The sequence below is a fragment of the Dendroctonus ponderosae genome, unplaced genomic scaffold (genome assembly GCF_020466585.1).
Source record: "Dendroctonus ponderosae isolate FM_Combo_2020 unplaced genomic scaffold, Dpon_F_20191213v2 Dpon_F_20191213_5, whole genome shotgun sequence".
NCBI classification, from domain to species: domain Eukaryota; kingdom Metazoa; phylum Arthropoda; class Insecta; order Coleoptera; family Curculionidae; genus Dendroctonus; species Dendroctonus ponderosae.
The window spans coordinates 1,927,069-1,951,593 of record NW_026018715.1 but is presented as its reverse complement, the minus strand read 5'-3'; the positions used below and the strand labels follow the sequence as shown (position 1 = coordinate 1,951,593).

Here is a 24,525-nt window from a genome sequence, read left to right as displayed (position 1 = left end):
TAATCATCGCATTGGGACGCAATATGTTTTTTGGGTAGTGACAAAAATTGACCATAGCGATTCCGAGGGTAATTTTCCAGTTCTATAAATAGCGTTTAGCAGGTCTGTAAGGCTTAACACTTCTTACCGTATTCGTAGACTAAGCCGCCTAACAAACCGTGTACGTCATCGGGCCCTACAATTTTTCCATCCTTCTGTATTAGGATGGCGCGTTTTACTTCTTCTTTAGTGATGTTAGGACTCGTCTCGTTAATCTCACTTACTTTGAGGGATTGTTCGTTGGAGTCTCACTTACTTGGATAAAACCTTACAGTACTTACATACACTTACAGGATAAACTAGTTTGTAACATAATCTTTCGAATTCACACGACTTTCATTCGGGTAAATATTCTTTGTGCCAAAAATCAACTTTTTATTTATTGGTTTTAAGCGCAATTCACAGTTTTCGACCTGAGTTAAGTTAAAGGGTTACTTTAACTAATTTATCATCAGAAATATAACGACAGTTAAAAATCAATACTGCTCCAAATCGACAATGCATTTCGGATATTCTTAAGCTAGTTAAATTTACAAATTAATTTAAATGTTATCTATTTAACAAAACGAAAATGTATTTTTTGCTCTGAAAAGCTCAATTTTCCTAGCAGTAAAACGTTTTATAGGAACTTATCATATAGATTTTCTCGGTTCTATCTAAACCCGAGATATTGCCAACTTGTTCTTTGAAACCTGGTATATTCATACAGATAGGCGAGAGTGCTAAATACGTTCACCAGTGCCTTTTAACTGCTCATTTGTTTATTTCGATCACCCACGATTTAAAGGTATCGGCTCGACTACAAGCTGATTTAGATTCGGCGATACTACAGATATGCAATTACTTACATCTAGTTCTTGTTCAGAGATACTGTAAGCAGTTATGAGTTCTTCGGCCAGGACGTTGAGCCGTTCAATTAAAGATGCCAAGGCAACAGATGCCCCCGATACCGAGCTACCTTGATGCACAAGGAGTTCTCGACTCTTCACCTCTAGATTTCCAATTCGCGCTTGCAAATTTAAATTTTCCAGGCGTCGTTGCTCACATAACCGAGAGAGCTGCTTGCATTCTTCATTGCGTTCATTCAAATCCTTATCCTTTTGAGCAATAATTTTCTAGAAATGAACATAAATTGTTGAACATTTGATTTCTCGTCGTGACTCGTAATTACCTACTTGAAATTTTTTAATTTCGTTCTCAGATTCCTTTAGAGAATCAGCCAATGTGGTTTTCTCGGCTTGCATAAAATCTTGAAGTTCCAGGCTTTCAGCCAAAGCATCTTGATTTTGTTGAAGTAAAGCTTTTTGTGCAGCAAGGCTTTTGTCTAAAATAGTTAAAAAAAAGTTAGGTGGAATAACAGGTTAACAGTTAGGAGTTGAAAAAGTGATTATTTATTAGGTACTGGTTGCTTGAGGAGTGACGAAGTGACGATACCCAGTCGCAAGCGATTTAATGTCGTTGACAAGTTTTATTATTTTAAGTACTCGTATCACATTCGGAGTACATTGATTACTTGGAGTAATTTGACTTTTTTTATTTTTGACTAGTTATAAATAAAATTTAATTTGTATAAATTAGAATGCATAAATTATTCAGTGATATACGAGGGTCGTTTTATAAGTCAGTGATTTTTTGAATTTCCCGCGAAGTATCTGTAAATTCAATACTACCCCCCTCCAATGTCGTCTGTTAGTAGACTGTTGTGAAATTTTGAACACGTTTCGTCATTTAAATGATGTTTAACAGTCATTGAAAGGAGATGACTTTGTCAATACCGACGAAAATGGAAAAAGTGAATTTCGAGTGCTGATCAAGCATTATTTTTTACGTAAAAAAAAACATAAAAGAATCTAAGTAAAAGCTTGAGAAATACTGTGGGCACTCTGCACCATCAATTTAAATGGTCAAGGAGTGGTTTACTGAGTTTCGTTGTAGTCGTACCAGCACAAATGACGCATAACGTTTAGGTCGTCCAAAAGAGATTGTTAGGACAAAAATGGTCGATACAATCCACGGAACGATACTGGACGATCGGAGAATACAAGTGCGTGAGATGGACGAGGCTGTAGGCATCTCAACTGAGCGGGTACATCACATTTTACATGAATATTTGGATATGGAAAAGCTACCCGCACGCTGGGTGACGCGATTGCTGACATTCGACCATAAGCGCTCCCGTGTGACTATTTCAAATGAATGCTTAGCGATGTTCCGGCGCAATCCAAACGAATTTTTACGACGTTTCGTAATCGTTGACAAAACGTGAATCCATCACAACACACCAGAGACCAAAGAACAATCAGAACTGTGGGTTTCACAAACCTCACTGGAAAAAAAGGTCTCTTCTTTGTTTCCTTTTATTTGGTGTTTCCCTACTGATTTTTTCTTGTTTGGCAGTTACACGACAGTATTGCCTTTGAGCATTTTCTAATGATTTTATTACTTTTGTGTTTATACCATCTCCTTTTGTTATTTCCCTTAAAACTTCCTCAATCTGGTCTCTGTATTTATCTATTTCTTCTATTTCTTTCCACTTTGTTATATTTTTCTTTTTAAACATTTTGTTTCGTTCTTTCGCATTACACAAAAATGGAGATAATACTTTAAGAAAGAAAGGCAGGGTTCCGGACAGGAGTTGGGACGAACGACCACCTTCAAGTCCTGAAAACGTCAATAGAGACGAATAAATATAATACGTCAATAGATATAATATAATAGACTATTAGTTCTGGTTTTAGAAGACTTCCAAAAGGCGTTTCACACAGTGGAAATGAATGCCATCCTCTAGGCTCTCAAAGAATACAGAATAGATCACAAGTACACCCAAGTTGTATAAGGTATATATAAACATGCAACAACGACTGTCAGACTGCATAAAATAGATATAAAACGAGAGGTACGGTCAAGGAGACACTTTATCACCAAAACTAATCACATCGGTTTTAGAATACGTTTTAAAAAACTAAATTGGGATAACAAAGGTATTACAATAGATGGAGAAGAACTAATAATCTCCGATTCGCGGATGATCTAAGCGAAGCAAGAGATGGAGAGAGATGCTGAAACAACTCCAGAACGAATTGGAAGCAGTCGGTCTGAATATAAACTATACCAAAACTAAGGCAATGACAAACCTAGTATCAACAGGAAATAGATGCATAGAGGGAGCGCAAGTAGAAAAGTATACCTATCTCGGACACGAACTAAAAATCAGCAGGGACAACCAAACTTGTGAACTTTTGAGGTGCATAAATATCGGATGGGCCTTGGGAATGACCCTTTTGGACATTGGCTGTTAATATGGTGAGTCGAATTTTATTAGCAGCTTGTCTAAGAAATTGGATCGATAAAAGACCAAACCACTTCTTTAGATTTTGCATTCAAGAGTTTCTTCTTCTACCTGGACCTCTTCCACTGTCCACCTTGCCATGAAGGATAAGTTGCTGAAGGCGATATTTGTTGTGTCTCATCAGATCGCCAAAGTATTCCAGTTTCCTTTTCTTTATCATGAATATGATTTCTTGTTGTTTGCCGATTTTTCTTCTTCGTTCCGAGTACTTCTTCGCTTGTAACGTGATCCTTCCACGATATTCGGAGAACACGCCGTTAAACCCACATTTCAAAGGGCGAGATCTTTTTTTGAAGTTGTTCTGTCATGGTCCATTAGTCTTTATTATAGCAAAACTGTGAATATATAGCATTTTATCAATCAGATTTTTAGTGGTAGTAAGATGTTTATTCCGGTAAATTTGTTTTTCATTCTTACCAAAGGTGTTATTGCCGTCTCAATCCTGGATTTGATTTCTATGGTCATGTCCCATTGACGGTGAACAATTGTCTCTAAATATGTATACTTTACGTGTTCTATGGGTGTTTGGTTTAGTGTAAGTCTTCCTATTGGTATTAGTTGTTTTTGAGATATTTAGTTTTAGCCGGAATCCCTCGGATATATTGTTCACTTTCCGTAATAGACTCTGAAGATCTTCAAGACTATTAGCTATGATGGCAGTGTCGTCCGCGTATCTAATGTTATTGATGAGTTCTCCATTAATCTTTATTCCCTCTGTGGTATCATGAAGCACCTCGTCAACAGCAAATTGAGACACATATTTAAGGACAAAATTCCCATAAGTCTAAAAAGTGTATCCTACTGGTTCTCTTATAAGGGGCAGAAACCCTAACACTCACTATGGCTGCAGCAAAGAAATTGAGTGTCACACAAAGAAAGATAGAAAGATCTATGCTGGAGATATCAGAGGCAGAGTAAAAAATGAGAAGATTCGTAGAACAAAGGTGGAAGACATAATTTAAAAGATCTCCAAGTCCAAATGGAGGTGGTGCGGTCATGTAGCACTACAAATAGATCAGATATGGACGCGAAAACTTCTGGAATGGAGGCTATGGTCAGGCGAACGAAATCCCGGAAGACTACCCACCAGGTAGACAGATGATTTAAAACATGTCAACATCAACTGGATTCCAACGGCAGAGGAACAAGAAACTTGGAAGACACTTGAGGAGGCCTATGTCCGACAGCGGACGCAAAGGGCTCGAGAATGATGAATGATTTTCAAAAGAAATTCGCTGTTCTATAGAAAATCCAAATTATCAAATCGTTATAAAATGCATGAAGAAATTTGGTCTTTCCAAAACATTAATTTTGATGACAAATCCTAAATAAACTGTTTTGTAGCACTTATTCAATAAGTTGACTTTTATTTTTACGGTGAACTACTATAGAAAAAAAACATATCTAGCAGCCGATCCAAAACTCCCTGCAAACCCACGTAGATATCTTAAATTGGTCTTTCATTTGAATTGTTGATATTTGGAGGAATAAAGCATATTTTGTTTGCAGAAAGTCATATTTTGCAGATTTCTCTATTACCAGCAGCACTTCGTGCGGTTCTAACAACTCTTCGTCCAAATAAAATAGTAAAGTATTTTGAAATTTTTTTTGCGCTTCGTACATTTGTTTTTGATTTCGCATTTTCTAACTTTTTCTTCGTACTGACAGAATACCAATTACAAAGATCATTTACTTCTCTATGATGCATACCGATCAAACACACAAAGTATTATGTATTATCCTTAAAAACTACACTAGATTGTTTGATTGTACTCACTTAAATCTATTTGGAAGGAACGGCAATAATTATTCAGTCTGGTAATCTCTTCTTCCTGTTGAATTATTACTTGACTTACATTCTGGAAACGGTTTTCCAAAACTAGTAAACTATCACTCGATGCAGACGGTTCTGAAAAATAATTGACACATTGAAAATCTCCAAAACTAATTTCCTAATTAACGGTTAATTTCCTCTTAAATGTTTGAGTCAACAAATATTTACAATAAGAGAAAAAAAGCGAACCTGGACTTTCACTCTCTCCAGCTTGACCCAATATAGCCAGGACTCTTTGAGAATTATTATTTAACTCTTCCCTTAAACCCTCTTTTTGCAGCGTTTCCTCTTTTAACTTATCTTCAGTCTCTTTAAGTTTTACAGTCTGGTCCTTGTGCTCTTTTATCAGTAGCTCGTATTTATCAGTAAGACATTTCAGATCCTCTTTTAATTTATCCATTTCTTTGATGCCTATATCCACTTGAACGTCTTTCGAACACTTTTCTCGTTCTTCTGGACTTTTAGTTGATACCAAAGATCCCGCCAAAGCTTGCTGAATATCGGACATGGTCAAGGCCGTTTGAATATTCATTTCGTGGTAGATTTTCGTTTTGACTTTTGGCTTTAAAACATACGGCGAGCTAAACATTTTGGGGGTAGTCTCCTTTGAGCCTTTTTTACCCAGTGACTGGTGCGTTGCCTTTTTTTCTTCTTTTGCACCTTCTGAGATTTTGTCTTTTTCCTTCTTTCGTCTCGGTAAAGTAGCGTATTTCTCAATAGTTTTGCTTTCTACGTGTGATAATCTGGACTGTTGGTCCAAATTTCCTCTCAGAGATCTCACCATTGACGTAGGCGGTTTGTTTGAGGTCCATCTACTGTCCTCTACCGGAGTGGCTTGAGTTGAAGATCTTGCGGTACTTGCTTGAGTGGAGCGAGCTGATGGTTTTCTAGTGACGGTTTTAGCAAGGTCCAGGTGGTTTGGTACTGGCTTATTTCTACTAGAAGAACTTGTTCTTGGCGGGACTGCTTGCCTAGTTTGCAATCTGTAACAAAAAAAGGAAGCTACGTTAGTCCAGAATCTAGAACTGACAGATGTGTTAAAACCTCTCAATGGATTTCAGTCTTGTAGCGGAATTTATGGCATTTCGGGCTGGCGTAATAGGGGGTTTACATCGTGACCGTTCTTTAACTACACTTGAAACATCTTTCTTCCGGTCAGATGTAGCGGTTGCTTTTTTCTTCACAACTATCGAATTGTTGCGTCTGGAGCGACTTTGTGAACCACTCAAGGACGAACTCTCACTGCCGTTCTCGCTGGTAACGTCACCATTTCTTAAAGTGTAGTCTTCTAACAGTGTTGAATTTTTCCTAACTAAAATATTGTACGCCTCTTCGTAATTTGAACAGTAACTTATTGAAGAATCACGCGATCTGGCACAAGCATTATCACAGTCCTGAGAAACACCACTATTCGAACTTAAAGCTCTGTGGTATTCCGCAGTATCAATTACTTCCACTCCACTATCGCTTCCTTCACAGATATGCTTTTTATTGTCTGCAGTCGAATCAACGGCATCTCGACTTTCAGTCTGCACTTCGATCACTGTTATGTTCGTTGTAGCATTTAAGAAACCGTGTCTGGAATCTGAATCAACATCGTCTGCTCGTACAGGCTGCTCTCCAAACTCCGAATATTCTATTTGGTTAGTCGAATTATCGGCTACATCATTTGAAGGTTCAGCAGACGCAGTAAACGATAGTGATGAGGACGTTGCTGACTCCATGATACTGTTGATATTCCAATTATTCACTCTGAAACAAACAAAACAGTATTGTAAAAAAACTGTCTATAAAACCCAACAATATACATTGTAAAACCCTGTATAGATTGGTGTTAAACATGCCCAAAACATAGGGGAAAGTGTCGCCCCTCTAACAAAAAGGCAAAACGTACAAACACTCGATCTTTTGCAGTAGGGCTAAAACTGCCAACTATACAGTTGAGTCCGGATATAACGAACTTGAAAAATGAACTAAAGCTGGTTCGTTATATCCGGAGTTCGCTATAAGCGAATAGTAATACAAAAACACGTGGTGTATTTTATTTTGTTATTTTTACATAGAGTAGTAGAAGTTAGCAGGTATGACTAAAAAGAACACAAAAAGATAAACAAAATTCAATTTGAAATCTGCTTTATAAAGTGTGTAATTTTTGTTTGTACATTTATGCTGCAAAAATAGTGAAATGTTATTTATGTAGTTTTCAAGATCACAAAAGAACTCCCAGATATGATAAGGAACTTGGCGTGATTGTAGAAAATTCCGAGTTTCTGACACTCTTTTTGTCATTTCAGAAATCGTTGGAACAGCATTAGTGTCTACAGTAGAATATGTTTCACCTAAATCGTCATCTTTTTCATTATCGCTTAAAGCTGTAGATGAGGTTACGGAGTCTATAATTTGCTCATAGGTCAACATTTCTCTTGTAAGAATGCCATTATCAATGCTCACATATTCGAAGACATTGAAATCACTCAATTTGGTTTTAACTTGTTCTTCGACAACATTGGGACATCTTCGTCTGTGTCATACTCGTTGTCAGAGTCCTTATAGTTTTCTAACCATTCGTTAAGTGGAATTTCATCGTCTGGCTCATAATCATTTTCTTTTCTTACAAATCCCCCATGCTTAAAGCAATTTGCAATGGTTTTTCGGCTAACTTTTCGCCAAGCTCTATGAATGAAATTGACTGCATCTAAGAGATTTACAGAAAATATTTCATTTTTATCGATCACCTCTAACGTTTTCATAAGAAGAATTGTTCACCGGCAGACTCTCCGATAATTTTTCCGCTGCTGATATTATGCCTCTTCTTGAAACGCTCTTCCCAACTTTTAGAACAAGCAAACACTTTTTTGATTTTACTCCCCATTTCACTAGCATTTTGTTGCAAAACACTGCCACTTATGGGAACGTTTTCTTGTCTTTTTTGAGTAAACCATTTAATAAGTCTCTTGTCAACCTTTTCATGTGCAGATAATTTTAACTTCCTACATCTAACATTTGTTTTGTCATACACTGATAAAATGTTTTCTCTGTTTTTCCATATTGTTGCAACAGTAGACTTTCCAAGTGCTAATTCCTTACAAATGTCACTCTGCATTATTTTCACTTTTTATTTTGTTAATGATCTCGTACTTTTCATTTAGTGAAAAAGCTTTGCGTTTTTGTTTTTCCATTCTAAAACGATTTACATACATAATTCGGCAAAAACCAACAAGTCACTGCCTGTCTCTCGCTCTCACTAATATAAACAACTCCGCACGCTGAGCGTGGAAGTTCGGTTTAAACGGAAAGTGAATATACAACTAACCTAAAAAGTGATCGTTATATCCGGAAGTTCGTTATAACCAGTAAAAAAATACGTTGGTCTTTATGGGCGACGTTTCAATTAAAGGAAAAAAGTTCGTTTCAACCGAAAGTTCATCTTTGTTTTTAAACCTTTCCCATCGACAATTTCATATTCCAGTATATTTGTTTGTACAGCCCGTAGATCAGAAAAATGCTAGACGGAAAATTGAATTGCTAGAGTGTATACTTCTTTGGTAAACTACTTATATCGTCGAGGCAAAACATGCTCCTAATTAAATATTTGTAAATCAAATTTTCTATGACTATGACTACAGAAAGTTTTGTGAATTTTGAATAGGGAATGTTCCATAATTGAAAGAGAATATTCGAGTGTTGCCAAACGGTTATATGAAGCAAGCGCGACGCACCCTAGTTAGTTAGTGAACGAGCTGCCAATCCATGTTAAATAGTAGTGCGATTATTGTTGGTTATAAGTAGGGCTGTGTTTATTAAATTGCGTTTACGAACAGAGCACGTTACTGCAGTCTTTCTAACCTCTAAAACGTAATAATATTTATTCAAGGATAAACACGACTTGAAGTAAATAAATTTGGGTCGAACCGTCTTTACCCCTTATCAGATATTTATGATCAGACTGATCACTCAGGGTATGTCCGGTTCCGAAACCTGTTGAAAACGCTTATCTCACAAAAGCGTCCGTGCAAGAAAATATTACAAAGACAGCATCTGTAATGCCGGTATTACACTACGCACTTACACCACGCAGAATCAATTTTTATTTTTCGTATTCTTCATATGGTTAAAAAGTTCATATGGATATTTATGCTAATATGTGAATTGCCCATATTCATGTTAAATATTGATTTATCATTCAAATTCTTAAATCAATGCCTTTAAAAATTAACAACCGAAACACATCTCAAGTGTAACACTCTCAGCCAATTCATTTTTTCAGTCCGCTATCCATATAAACAATAATTTTTGATCAGCCAAACTAAAATATATGCAGCAACCGGAAACAACGTTCTAACAGTACATTCAGTTTATCTTCGTGCATCACTGAATACAACCATTTATTTTGCAAAATTTAAGTGGGTGACAGACATGTTTTTTTAGATTTTACAGATCACTTTTACATCCGTTAGTTACTTTTAAGATATTACTATCTTTCCAATCCTTTGTACGTTTTATAATATCGAATAACAACCAGCATTGAAATGTATAAATCAATTTATTGACTGCTGTTAAAAGGGAAAAGCGGAATAGTTCGTGCCTTGATATTCATTCAGACACGCAGCTTAGGAGAGATTTTCAGCATGAAAACCACATTACTAATGATACCAAAAGAACCAAAATCTATAGCCTGACGTCAAAGATTCGAATTTAGTTTTCTTTCATTACCGACAGAAAAACTTAAAAGACATAGAAGGTCACAAAAATTCATTTCAAACACGAAATTTTGAGTGACACTGTTACATAAAGTAAGACTCAATGTTAAGCACGAGAAAAACTTAAGGAATTAATATTTGGCTAACCGAAATGAAGTAGCACAGAGACTTATTAAGACTTAATAATCAGCTCCAAGTTTATAAGTAAATTGGAAATTTATGGATCAAGCCTGATAAAATTAACGATCTTTTTGAATGGCATCAGCAATATTTTAGTACTGAAAGATCATCTTTAAGATTTTTTTAAATTTAGGTTTTTTTTCGTCAACGTCTAAAACCGTTTTTATTCATATTCAACTATGTCCTAAAACTACTAAACTTTTGTTGACAATGTTTACTTACCTATTTATATAAAATATATATATTAAACAGAACTTCCATTTCTTTGTTCAATTTACTCGGAACTTGCTCGTGGTTTGCGACTCTATCCATCGTGAATATCCTCGGCAAACGCCTATAAGCTCACATATCAAATGTCTCCAATCTCCTGAGAGATTCAGTGATAATTTTAAAAGCTAGCTATCGGTGTTCGTCGAAAAAAGTAATGTTTAATAACTTTAGCGACGGAAGTCGAAGGGAATAACACCTAGCGAACGAGATGGTCCAAACCTCAAGATCTTGTTCCAGATAAATTCCTACTCTAAATCCTAATAGATTGAGATACGCTCAATAGTAGGTAAGTGGTTCCATTTGTAACAAAAATATGAACAAATCTAAATTCGGGTTAAAAAAATTAAAGCAACTTCAAAAATGATTAGCCATGATTGCCCACAGCGAATCCACTGCTCTGCAACAAAATCCTCCTTCAAAAATGTATGTCATAAATATAAAGATTTTGATGCGCCGAATCTGTTCCCTAAGGCCAATTTTTTTATCACGTCCAGATTTTTTGATATTATTTTTTTTCCAAAATATCATAAACTTAGCTTTTTTTAATTCGTTTTATGCGTTAACATTATAAACAATGTATATGCATACGAAACAGGTTTTTGCTAGTCGTAAGAGAAGTCGTAGTAGTAGAAGATTGTATATTCTTAACATCGCATCTGCAAAGAGACCACTTAACCAAAAATAGCGCGAAGACGGAAAACAAAAATACTTCTAAACTACATCCTCAATCGAGTTTCAATTCTACCTATACATCTTCACCATCATACGCTTTAATAAAAAAAAACACAGGCCGACAAAATCTAAGGCTCAGTTACTCGGATCAAGATTGAAACAGTGGAATTTGTTTCGCACAAGACGAGAATATTTTACGAGTTACTTTTCCAAAGAAAATAATTTAGCATTTTGTAAAGATGCTGCAGGGCTTCTTGAAGAACGGAGTTTTCAAGAAAATTCTGATGAATTAAGACTGTTTATTGATGCGTCGAAGATTAGTTTGAAAGCCGTTTTACTTCACAACGCAAATAAATACCCATCAGTGCCTCTTGCAGATGCAACAGACATGAAGGAAAGTTATGCAAATCTGGAGGTATTACTTGAAAAAATAAAATATTCTCAATTCCTATGGAATATTTGTGTTGACTGAAAAGTTGTCGCTATACTTGCTGAATTGCAAGGAGGATACACCAAGTTTTGCTGTTTTTTTATGAGAGTGGGAGAGTCAAACATTACAAAGTGAAAACTTGGCCACAAAGAAAAGTCTGACACCTGGACTTAAAAAAGAATCTGAACTTCAGTTCCAAGTGATAACATTTTTCTGCCACCACTTCATGTAAGGTTGGGAACAACATTTCCTCGAATCAGTGACGCGAAACTGAAAGAAGGGATTTTTGTAGATTCGCCAATACGAGAGCTTATGACGAATGAAGTTTTGCATTCGAAGTTGAACAAAGCTGAAAAAAGCTTGGGTGGCTTTCGTAAAAGTGTGTCATAATTTTCTTGGTAATACAAAAGCTGACAACTACCGACAAATCATTCGAGAGCTTCGTTCTGCTTATAAAGCTTTAGGATGCAACTCAAAATTAATTTTTTGGACTGGCATTTAGATTTCTTTCCGGAAAATCTCGGAGCCGTATCACATGAGCATGGTGAAAGGTTTCATATATTATGTATCTTAAAAGACGCTACAATGGAAAATGGTCAGGAGCATTGCTTCCTGATTTTTGTTGGTCGATTCACTAAGAAACTTTTTACTAGGAAACGATAAAAAAAACTACAAAATAACTTATACTATATATATAACTACCATAATGAGATAACTATACTGATATTTCTAGCACTTGTGACTGTAAAAATAGCATTTTTGGCTGTAAAACTTAGACCGTAGCCCTTTTCCACTTTTTCGTAATTGTGTTACTATGATAAAATCGAATTTAGATTAAATGGACATTATCATTAAAACGTGCTACATTTATTTGCATGTTAAATTCCGTGTTTAGAGCACCAAATATGATGTTATCATGCATGAAAACAATGAGGAAGAAACATTTTTTTTGCAGACCAGTGGCAGTATCTACATCGAAAACGTTCGAATAAATAGCTTTGCATAAACACGCAAATCACTTGTTAGTTTAATTTTTTTGCAAAAAACACTTTTTATTCGCATTAACACAACCGTATTGGAGAAAATAGTCTACTTCTACCAAACGAGAAAACAATCCGAATTCGTCTCCTGCATTGAAACAAATTATCACCTAAAACTGATCAAACTGCTTACAAAGAAGAGGGTCGAATATAATTGACCACTGAAATAGCAGGACAGACAGGCAGTATAGAGCTAGAAAGTGTAATAAAAGCTCTGAATCAAAGCCTAATCGATAGACGATATACCAAACTCATCCACAACAACTTTAAAAGCGCAACGATAATGGTACAACTAGGTACTTCATAATACTAGCAAGCCCATACACATAAAATCCAGGGTAAGACAGGAACAAACATCACGCAAATTATTAAAACACCACTGCAATGGGAAAAACTGAGTACATGACAGACCTCATCCCGAGTGAACAAATAAAGATATCAGATAAAAGTGTAAGACTTGCAAACAAATAAATACACAGGACATGAAATAAGAACAGATCGAGGCAACCAGATCTGCGAAACGCAGAGAAAAATAACTAGCATGAGCAGCATACGGCGCAATAAAAGCAACATTTCAATAAGAATGAAACGAACAGTTTTCGATCAATGTATACTTCCTGTGATTACATGGGATGGAACCAACAATGCTTACGGATATTACCCCGATAGATTTTTTTCCTTTGGGGAACACAACAAAAAGCGATAGCACGCGATCTCGGACACAAGAAGTGTTTTGTGATCGCATCTCGCATATCAGAACAGCATGTTTATTATTAGCATATTTTGACAACAGCTAAGTAATGAATTGGGAAATAATAGTAGATGTATTGAAAAACGTATAAGGGTATTTGGTGGATTAATTGAAAATAGCAAATATTAAGTTTAAAATTCTGTTCCAGTTTCATATTAGCAGTAATTAAATTTTGTACTTTTAGTAATGTCAGTCGGTAGGTAAAGACACTTTTTGCCTTGAGCTATGTTTAATAAAATATATTTTATTGAGGATATTTCAAGCATCTTCATCTTATTCATCTTTTTAATACAAAATTGTACATGGTACTTTTTGAAATTTGCAAAATGAAAGTTGACATAGATCGCCATGACTCCAGGTGAAAACTGAGGGTACTAACTAGCCGAATACGTATTTTAAAAAATTGTGAAAATCGATCAACAAATACATATGTTACGGGTGTTAAATTCTTGACCCGGACACATTGTATATTACACATGTGCTCAAGCTGAAAAACTATTAAAATTGTGAAACTCATACTCAATATAGAAGCAGTGCTATTGTTATAATTAATAATGTTTTATTACAGTTTTTACCGAGATAGGGTGATACACCTTCTTCCACAACATAAAAGCGCATATAACGTATGGAATACATATGCATGCGAAATGTCCAAAACAGGAAAGAAATAGCAATGAAAACCAGGCAAACAGAGCGTGCAATCTAGTCCTGAACACCAAAAATAGAACTAAAATGGTATTTTTCGAATGGTCGGATGTCTGATACGTCTAGTTGGTTTTTATTATTAGTAAATTGCCATAACATTGGTTAAATTGTTTCCTGCCAATAAAGTGAAAATATGATCGTTGCTTTGCTTCAATAACCTAAATTATTGGCTGTTAATGATAAATAATTGTACATAATACCGCTGCTCTTTGACTAAGATATCTGTGTAGCTAAATACAGTAGAAAAATCTCATTTTTACCTTACAGAAACGATCCAGGCTAAGGTTGCAATTTATTTATCGGCAAACCTATAAAAATAAAAAACGCATAATGCGCCATTTCAACATGACAAATGTTTCTTTAACCGCCTTATGTTACAAGATCAAGATCAACCATGAAGATCAATGTAACAAAACCTTCACCTATTGAAAATAACGACAGTTTAGTCGAGGTTTTCCTGAAGTGTTTTTATTTCTTGCGGTAGTTGGCAATATAAAAGTCCTATTTGGGCCTAATAAGTAAGTAAACCTTTAAATATAAATTTTCTATTTATGCTCGACTAATAAGAAAACATCGAATACAACAGGTGCATACTGACTACACATTTAATTTACTTAGCTTACTCAAATAATATGTTATAAGATGACGTTGCTACCTTGAACCAAGGATTTTAGTAATCAGCTATCTTAATCACATGCTTTGGGGTTCAATGGCTGGATCTTCCACCGGAGCAACAACAGCATAGAATCAAAATGGTGATTCCCACAGTAGCTGAAAAGTTACGATATACAGAACCCGTCTATGAAAAAGTGATATTATTTGGATACCCGCCAAGACAGTACTAAGTGGAAACTCCTCATTGATTTTAATTTTCACTTTTTGTTCTTTTTCGTCAACAAACGATGTCTTTTCCGGTATCGGTTTCATTATTTTCGACATGTGCGTCAAAAACTACTGCAGGTAGGTGCTTTCAACTTCTGAAAAACACTCGTACATAGTGATTCAAAATTTGAACTGTGAAGAAGTGATTCTGATGGAATTTCTAGCGGTATTCACAACGAACGGAGAAAAATAGCTCTCGCTAAGAACTGAAAGAATTGGACCAAAAACGAAAAGATAAATTTGGCAATAATGTTTTTGGTTCGCAAATATACGAGTACATACGCCGAAACTCGAAAGCAAATAAAAAGCTATAGTTTTACTGACGGAACTTCGTTCCAATGTTTCCAATCTTAACATTTTTAATGTTTATAAAAATACCCGCTTTTTAGAAAATATATGCATTTATTATTTTAAATCTACTGTAAAAATATTTTGTATTTATTTTTTTATTTATTTTTAGTATTTACCCACAAACTAAAAGATGAGTAAAAAGGGAGAATGCAAATTTATCGAAGAGCTAAGCAGCGAATTTCCATTAAAAAAGTGCGTGTGCAAGGACGAAAACCGAAGCAATTATTTGTAATCCTTTTTCACCATATTCGTTTTTGCAATTAGAATCGCAAAAGAATTAGGAAAATGCGCATTTATATCCATATATTCTCGTGCTTCCAACCACAAAGATTTAAAATTAGTTGCCACAATTCTTAGGATAGGTACAGAAACAGAAATTAATTATAGAATATTAGATTTTGTTTCTTTGCAGGGTGAAACGTTTCAAATAACTTTTGGTACAATAGGTACTATTTTAAGAAAGAACAATTTGAACAACAAAATTATTGCCTATTACACGAACGCAAATTTTGGTGGAAAAGCTAGAAGTGCCATCAATAACGTTTATACGAAACTTAACGGATTTTGAACCATAAAATTATTGGAGTAGGTTGTGCAGCGCACATTCTACATAATACTATTCAAATATCATCTGACTTACTTCCAGTTGATGTTGAAAATATTATTACAAACATTTATTCGTAATATTGTATATTTTTATGCATATACTGTGTGTTGAAAATTTGAAGAATTTTTGTGAAAGCGCAGAAATCGAATATAAAATAATTTTTGATTACAACAAAACACTATCTCTTTTACCAGCTGCAGAAAATAATTTAAGAATATGCGAACCATTAAAATCATACTTTTTATCGGAAGATAAATGCCATTCAGTTCATCCATACCCAAGCTACATAATATCACAATGCTGTGAAAATTATTAAGGTGGCAAAATTTCAATTACAAAAGTGTCAAATAAAATCAATAATTTAAAAACAAAATTACGAGAAAGATTTGATAATGATTACATTCCTTTAATGATTCGAAACATTCGTTACAGATGAAAAAATTTAATGTTTGTTGTCTGAAAATATGACAACACATAAAAAATTAGCGGATTTTTTTCTTCATTTTAAACAGAATAATATTCCTTATCAAAATAATTTGAAAATTGTAGAATTCGCGCTCTCCCTTCCAGGAACTAATGCAGCAACAGAACGTGTTTTTTCTAGTATCAGTAAAATATGGACAACTGAAAAAAACACAGTTGAACATTAAAACTTAAAAATCTATATTAAGTGTAAAATATAATTTGACCAATTCATGCGCAATATTTCACAACATTTTAATAAATGATCCGAATCTATTGCAAAGTATTCACTAGGATCAAAAATATGACCGTGAAAGAAAATCATAATTTTTGTTAAATAGAAAATTTAATTTGATTAAAAATCATGATGTTCAAATTATAATTTTTTGAAAATATTTTTTTAGATAACAATAATTAATAATAAATACATTTTTGTAGAAGTGTATGAATGAATACAATAAAATATACATATCTAACTAAATTCTAATTCTCATTTAATCCCATTTGTCCGGCTTGGTCTCAATGAAAATGTGGTGAGTTTACCGTAGACTTACGTTGTAAAAGCCTTGCTCAGATGTGAATATTGTGAAAATTATACAGTGTGTTATCGCTCCATATACTTGAGATAAACATCATTTTTATTGTTATGTTGTTCAACGCTGTAAATAGTCAATCGGTTCTCTGATTATTTCATCCAACTGAATGAGAGTTTGCTGAGGGAAAATCAATAGAGGAACATACTTGTCGCTGCTTTAGTATACAAGGTGGTTTTTTAGTGCAATAGAGTCCATTATTTCCGTTTGGTGTTGAACTTTCGAAAAATAGTTTCATATAAAAGTTGTTGACGCACAAAGTGCGCACATTTTAAAAATATCTTATATGATACAGAGTGTCTCAGAAATGCGAGGCAAGATCAAAGTGTATTTTTTCAAATAGAACTACCCATTTTTCATTAGCTCATAGAATGCAGCTTGAAACGATGCATATGCACCGTAAATTGCTTTTTCTTACTTGCGACGTTGACAGATTATCGCCATTTTAGTAAAATTTTGATAAAACTATGGCATCTAAAAATTAATTGTAAAAAAGCAAAAAAAAGCAGTTAAAGATACAAAAAATACGTCTTTCTAATCACCACAGATCCGGTAAGAATTCTATTGAACTAAAATATAAATGCATAGTACAGGGCGTTAACAATGTGGATTTCAATCTAGTGCCTCTGGAATGCACTGATTCGGTTATGTCCAATACTTGTTCCTCTGTGCCTGGAACCCGAACATCGATTGTCGTTCACTATCTTCCTGGAACCACTCTCCTCGCTCTTTGTTGGCGTGAGTTCTTTCAGCTTCTGCTATATTACTCTAGCATATCCCCTGAACTAATCGCATAGCCGCAAATTCGTGAAAGGAAATTCAAAGTAAGTCACAGGTTGACAAATTATTGTTATTATTGACAAGGGCTATCCACCTGTAACTATCTGTTAATGACAAAAAACATCATTGCTTGCTGTGCCTTTTCATCAAAAAATTGTAGAAGGGAACTTTTTTGATACCCAAAGTTTTGTAATTTGAAGCAAAGATGGTAATTTCTCTTTTTGAATACTTAAGTATTCCAATATGCTACTAATTAAACATGGAACAATTTCAAAATATTGCTTAATAACAAAGTTGAAATTCGATCTTCAGCTGTTAATATCTCGTAGAAATTTTCGAAAAAAAAAATTTCAATGTTTTCCTCGTACTCCCCCAGGGAGCCTCTATCACCCCTTAAAAGGAATGACGCCAATTTTGAATCACCCTGTATAAAGCATAGAAGTTTTTCTCTATTTAGAACGTCGCTTTCAAATGTTTCAGCTCACGTGCGGACATGGAAAGTGCAAAATTGGCCATTTTGTTCACCGCTTTTAATGTTTGCCTTACAATTAAACATTGAAATAAATAAATATTCATGCTGTTATTTCGCAAAATTTATTAGTATATGCTTCTTTAACTATTTCCTGTTACATTCCTTCAGTTACTGCCGTCAGATTTAGCGAAGAGAAAAATATTCATACAAAATAGTAAATAAATTTAAGAAGTCAAAGATGAAGTGTGAATTTAATTTATAAAATTTATGAAATTTAATTAATGAAAAGTTTTAAAATTCATTTTAAGACAAGCGTTAGAACACACAGATGAATGAAGAAAGAATGAAGAATATTTGTTATGCAGACGATACGGTCGTTTTTAAGCCGACAGCTTAGAGGGATTACCAAATGTCATGAATAGAATAACGAGTGCAGTCAACTATATGACCTGTACATTAATATTATAAAGACAAAACTAATTAATATAAGTAAATACAATATTAATAACTGTCATCTGATAATCAACTAAAAACCTAGAGAACGAGTGAGCAGTATTACTTTTATCGAAACTCTGGTGAACACGCAGTAGTTGATCATTCGCAGAAAATACGAAGCAGAATTGAAAAAGCCAAGACTGCATTCAGCAAGATGAGATATCTGTTCACAAGCCATCACATAACATTGCACACCAAGATAAGACTCTTGCGCCCTTACGTGTTCTCTGTCCTGTTTTACGGGGTAGAAGCATGGACGATTACTGAAGCCACAACGAAGAAATTGGAGACTTTCGAGTAATGGTTGTGTCGTAGAATATTGAAAATAGCATGGACAGGCCATATAACAAATATCGAGGTTCTCAACAGAATGCGCAAGGAAGTGGTTAATAATGTGAAGGAACGAAAGCTTCCAATGAAAACAGATTTCACTTACTGCAGACTATATTGCAAGGGAAAGTACTGGGAAAACGAAATGAGGCTAGAAGGCGAATCTCATGGTTAAAAAACCTTAGAACTTGGTTTGGTATGAGTACAACTGAGTTATTCCGAGCTGCAGTGAGTAAAGTTAGGATGTATGTATGATAGTGAACATCCGAAACGGATAGAAACTATAACAAGAAGAATCCATGCCGACGACTAGAACGAGTATCCAGCTTCTGCTATCTAAATACAATGTTCCCTCTATATGGCAAATTCAAGAGTGTAAGACATCAGGTGCACAAAGTCGCCAGAACAGCGGATCCCGTATGAAACATTCGGAAAAAATGAACCAAATATGTTTGGCAACAACCTATGTTGCAGATACACGATCTGACATGACTAAAACCATGAGGGTGGTACCTACAAACGACATGAGAGCACTGGGAGTGTAATAAAAAGCACACATATGAGCGATATCATAACATCTGTCGACCAGCTCGTCATCTACCAAACTAACCCCGCCTAAAAAGGGTTCCTACTCGGTATTTCCACACTTATCCCTATAGCCTGACACATAAACAATAAGTGCCCTTATTTATGGGTTTCTCTCGAGTTTATGGTCGCCCCAGTGTTTTGCTTATAGAGCACGAATCAATTATCGACAACAGGAGATCAAAAGAAAAGTTATGGAATTAGCGAGAAGATCTAGTGAGGTACATATAAGAGGATTTCGGCATTAACATGTAAAACAGGATAAAAAATAGTGGTTGAAAACATGTTTCGATCTGAGTATTGATAAAAATTCTGTATAAACATGGTACTATAGCAAATTATGACGACGACATATAATCATATAAAGTGCTGCGTACAACAAAAAATGTAATTATTTATTTGTCTTACCTAAAGTAAACATTTTCAATTCGTTTTTGAAATTGCAGCCTCTGCATTCTAAGCATATCAATGCATTTATAATCAAGTACATTTATAAGTTCTTTGTGGATCTCCGTATATCTATTTCATCGACATCTTCGTGCAATCGAGTCGAACCTCAGTAAAAATGTCGTGCATGTATAAAACACGATTAAACATGTCTGATACCCTCACCGACACTGCCATGTACTTGGTTCCAAATCGATGTATTCGAGCCGCGCTTATTACGGGTGCTATCTATGATGCGAATGCTGCTTTACTCCCTGATACAGGCGCTGTAAAACCCCGTTTAAATGAAAGACATCACACTACATCGCAAATTAGTCGTTCAAATGTGTTATCGCACCAAATTCTCTAGCGGGGAATCGTAGCTGATCACGATCTATGCCACTATTTCTATTATTCGCAATTCGCAAGAAAAACTCGCGACACTGCACGAATTAAATAAGTTACACAGATAATCGAAAATATTCTAATATCGTTGATCAGTCTTGATAAATCAGTCAGCTATAAAAGGTACTTTAAACCAATGAATTCAGCTGCATCAACGGGAAAGCCTGGAGGCTCCAATTCGGTAAGTACAAAATATAGAACTAAAAATAAATCTGATGTATGAAATCTATAAACTAAAAATCTGATGAATGGAAATAAAAATATATTTAGTCCATTTATTTTTCATACTTGTATATGTAATGTAAAATTGTTCATTATCCTGGGGGTGTTGCCTATAGGAATTTGGGAATTCATATATGTTGCTTTATTCGTATAACAACAGATGTAATAGGAGTGATAAAGGGCAAATATAAAAAGATGATTTAAAGTGCATTATATATGAATTATAATCTAATCTACTCTAATCAACTTAAAGGAATTTAATATTTTAAAGTTTAGTCCTTTAACTGAGTTTCCAAAGCAATGATATAGACATGAAAAAAATACGTGTACGTGTTCTCATTAGATAAGTTTCATTACAGCAGTAAATAATTTAACACAAACCTGTTCAACAGCCAGTTGCAGCCACTCGAATAATTATTCATTTTTCCTATAGGAGAATATGAGCTACTTAATTTGGGTCGCATTCCTTGTGATAAAGTACACAATTGCTTTAATGGAATTTCGACAAAATTTTGATAACTATTAATACAAAGTGTTAAAAAAATAAGTTTCGAAATGACATTGAAATTGAAAATATGAAACATTAAATTGACAATTTTTATGAAACGTAATATTGAAACTTATTTTTTTAACCTTGTATTAACATTTATCAAAATTTCAGTAAAGTCGGTTCTTTTAAGTAACACGTATTCTCCTATAGAAAAAATGAATAATTATTCGAGTGGCTGCAACTGTAATTTGTTACATAAAATTTCAAACATATCAAAAACGGTTAATCTTAGGTATAGGATGTTATAAATGAAATACACTTAGAATACAAGTAGACTTGAAAAATATAATAATATATAAGGTGCTCCATTTAAAATGAGCAAGTTGATACCTACTTCTGGTATAACCGGAAGTGTCGGCACTTCAGCACACTGTCCAATTTTCAAATTTCTCTTAATTACAGTTTGCCAGATATTTGACACAGACAGTGGGACACCCTGTTTATTAAAGAGACTAATGTCTCAAGTGTTGTAAACATTTTCCAGTCCTTTCGAAGTACCCCCCAGTAATTATTTCCGCAGATCTAGAACCATCCTAATTCTCTACCACAACACGAGTTTCTGATTACGCCGGTATGCATAGTCAATCAGCACCGATTCGCCGGGATATCGCCGTCATGGATGAACACAGAAGCATTGTTGCCAAGCTTTAGGTAAAGAAAGTCGCATAGTCACAAACAAAAAGTCGCCCAAATCGCCCAACGCAGACGCGCATATCGCAAATTCCACATTTGAGACTTGGCAGCCTTGGCAGAAAAATATCCGTTGGCCCAGATAAAAATATTCAATTTTCTCACTCTCACTTCTCACTCAATCGTTCGTTCGCCGATCTTAATTCCGTGTTTCTTCGCGAAATGTCGGAGATGGTCTTACCCACCTCTGACAACTCGCCAAGTAAATACTTTTAGGAAGTTGGGCTGCATGTGTTTTAGTATAAGTTGATTAATAGAAATATTAAGAACAGTTTGAGATATTAAACATGGATCGAGATCTCGAAATGTTGTATACTGTACATTGAGATATTTTGGATGCAGAATTGGACATAACGACGTTGGTTCGCCGTCGACTCGCTTTTCGCTATGCCGGCTTTTGTTACCGGCCAATCGCTGCGATCGACTATGCATACGGGCGTTTTTCAGTGCTTTGTTACATTCATAACACTGGTAGTAAAAGCATTCGTTTAAATGCGTTCTGCACCAAAACAATTTTTGAAACATAGTTGAACAAACATACAGTGAAACATATCCGAGACGGGAAAGAAATGCGAATAAATAAAAACAGCATCGTCACTGAAAGAAGTAAACTCCAAATATAATTTGATTCTCCCTGCACTTTTAAATTAATTCCTAGTAATCCCTTAAAATAATTGCCATCACTTTGAAATCGCCTTACATCACTAGCGGTTACATAAGCATTTTATATCACATAATGAAAGACTTCACTATATTTATTTAAATCAGTTTAAAAAATTACAAAAATAATAGTTTATTTTATAGGCCAGCGAATCACAAGAATCTGCAAATAGTGATAGAGAAAGCAACGAATTTGAGATTGACAATGCAAATGATTCACCAAAGAAGCCTACAAATTTTACTGACGAGATGGACAATATGTTCTGTAACCCGCAAACTCAAGAGATTTCCTTGCCATGCGGTAAGCCAGTAAAGCCATTAAAAAGCCGGATTCAGAACAAACAGAAGCTACGCAAACAAAATAAAACACCTAGAAGCAAGCCTGTATCGAAAAATGTAGACGTTTTGCAGACAACTGCATCTAGACATGACATTATTAATAGCTATTTAAAATCCATAGGACTTATTTTACAAAATCTGCCTGTTCAAAAGTCTATTGAGTTGTTGAAAGAAATCGACGCCAATTTATTAGATGCCTATAAAGAGAGTGTGACAAAATAATTATTGTTCTCCCCCTCATTCAGAAGCCCATTAACTTCACATATCTATTCCTTTATTTGAACAGAATACTATTTATTTCGTAAACTATTTAGCTATTTTAACTTCATGTTTAAATATTTAATGGTTGGCATCAGATATAGCGATATCCTTCAACTTAAAGTTGTATTTTTTAACAGCTTTGCATTTTCCCACTGGAAATTGCTTTACAATTAGAATGTTGCTCTTTCGCTAATTAATAAAATGTCCTTTTCCTACGTACAAATCAAAATAATTATTACTGCATTGCGTTTCTTCAACACCTGCTATTGTAGTAGGTGTTTACATTGATAAACTCCTCTAGATAATTTTGGACAACAATCAAGAATTTTTACTTCAAAAAATTATTGCCTAAAAGTAAAAAAACTGTAAAAAGTAGGGTACAGTTATATATAATAAGCCATGTTCTGGCTGCTATTGTGTACTTGTCTCATGTTTACATTTTTTTTATTGTTGTTAATACCCGTACCAATAAAATTGTAAAATGTATTCCGATTTTCGTAGTAAGTTGTTAAAAAGCATTTAAATATTTGTATTGTAACATATTGTAACGGAAATGGCCTGGGGTACTCACCTTTGGAATGGGGGATCGAAATTCATGGTATTTCAGTAAATGGGAGCCCCATTTGGGCCCTAGCAGAAGAAAGAGTTTGATACTCGGCCATCCACGGAACATTTGGTGTCAGAAGTGGGATTTATCAGAATCCAAGTTGAATTTTGATGGAAACAAGAAGAAAATCGGAGAAAGAAGACCCTGCAATGGAGAACCCCGTTTGATTGCACTGCTCATGCAGATGAAAGACGAAATTATGGACCAAATGGAAAACAACAGCAGGAAAATGGACGAAATGAGAGACAACAGTAGGAAAATGGACAAAATGAATGACAAATACAAAGAGATGCTGAATAAAATGGACGACAACGCCAAGAAATTTGAAGACCTGAAAACAACCGTTGAAGACAAACTAAAGAACATTGAGGCAGACAATACGAAGTTTCAGAACGATGTTAGAGATAAAAACATAAAGTTTCAAGACAAAGTTGACGAAAATATCTGCCGACTTCACGCACATGTGGAAGAAGAAATAATCAAAATTAGACAAGAAGTAACCAAGTACAATGCAGGATCTGATACCTTAAAATTTGATGCGCAATCTCCAAGCAGCAGTAAACTGAAGCCGCCAACATTCGATGGTAAAGTCGCATGGTCCACATATTTATGCCAATTTGAAGCCGCCGCAGTAGTTAACGGGTGGAATGATCAGGAGAAGGCAACAGCACTTATTATTTCCCTACGAGGCGAAGCAACGGAAATTTTACGATCCTTACCACAAGATCACCGTAAGAACAATCAGGCCATGCTTGAAATTTTTCAAATGAGGTATGGTGACACACATTTGAAAGAAGTCTACAAAACCCAGCTTAGAAGCAGACGACAAAAGAACAGT

At 34.9% G+C, this 24,525-nt stretch overlaps 2 protein-coding genes and 1 long non-coding RNA gene across 8 annotated transcripts in view; 2 read left to right on the top strand and 1 right to left on the bottom strand.

Annotated features, from left to right (window-relative positions):
• Positions 1–24,525, bottom strand: part of LOC109544375 (interaptin) — a 104,498-nt gene that overhangs the window by 6,331 nt on the left and 73,642 nt on the right. For all 6 annotated transcript variants that reach the window (XM_048666401.1, XM_048666398.1, XM_048666397.1 and 3 more), the window contains 5 exons: positions 6,267–6,974; positions 5,412–6,205; positions 5,166–5,297; positions 1,215–1,363; positions 888–1,154 (listed from right to left, as the gene is read on the bottom strand). In XM_048666401.1, the coding sequence (XP_048522358.1) occupies positions 888–1,154; positions 1,215–1,363; positions 5,166–5,297; positions 5,412–6,205; positions 6,267–6,946 (2,022 nt within the window). In that variant the 5' untranslated portion in view covers positions 6,947–6,974. The remainder of the gene's footprint in view (positions 1–887; positions 1,155–1,214; positions 1,364–5,165; positions 5,298–5,411; positions 6,206–6,266; positions 6,975–24,525) is intronic.
• On the top strand, positions 2,620–14,008 carry LOC125504444. The gene is made up of 3 exons (XR_007281494.1): positions 2,620–2,935; positions 2,986–3,342; positions 13,834–14,008. It is a non-coding gene; the product is annotated as an uncharacterized LOC125504444 (long non-coding RNA).
• On the top strand, positions 20,148–23,572 carry LOC109544376. The gene is made up of 2 exons (XM_019914517.2): positions 20,148–20,539; positions 22,625–23,572. The coding sequence occupies exons 1-2, from the start codon at positions 20,495–20,497 to the stop codon at positions 23,039–23,041; spliced, it is 462 nt and encodes a 153-aa protein (XP_019770076.2). The 5' UTR covers positions 20,148–20,494; the 3' UTR covers positions 23,042–23,572.

Excerpts from the sequence above, each read along its gene's own strand:
- LOC109544376 (XM_019914517.2), top strand. The coding sequence starts at position 20,495 with ATGAATTCAGCTGCATCAACGGGAAAGCCTGGAGGCTCCAATTCG. Across the intron at positions 20,540-22,624 it reads AGCCTGGAGGCTCCAATTCG|GCCAGCGAATCACAAGAATC; the intron begins GTAAGTACAAAA and ends TTTATTTTATAG.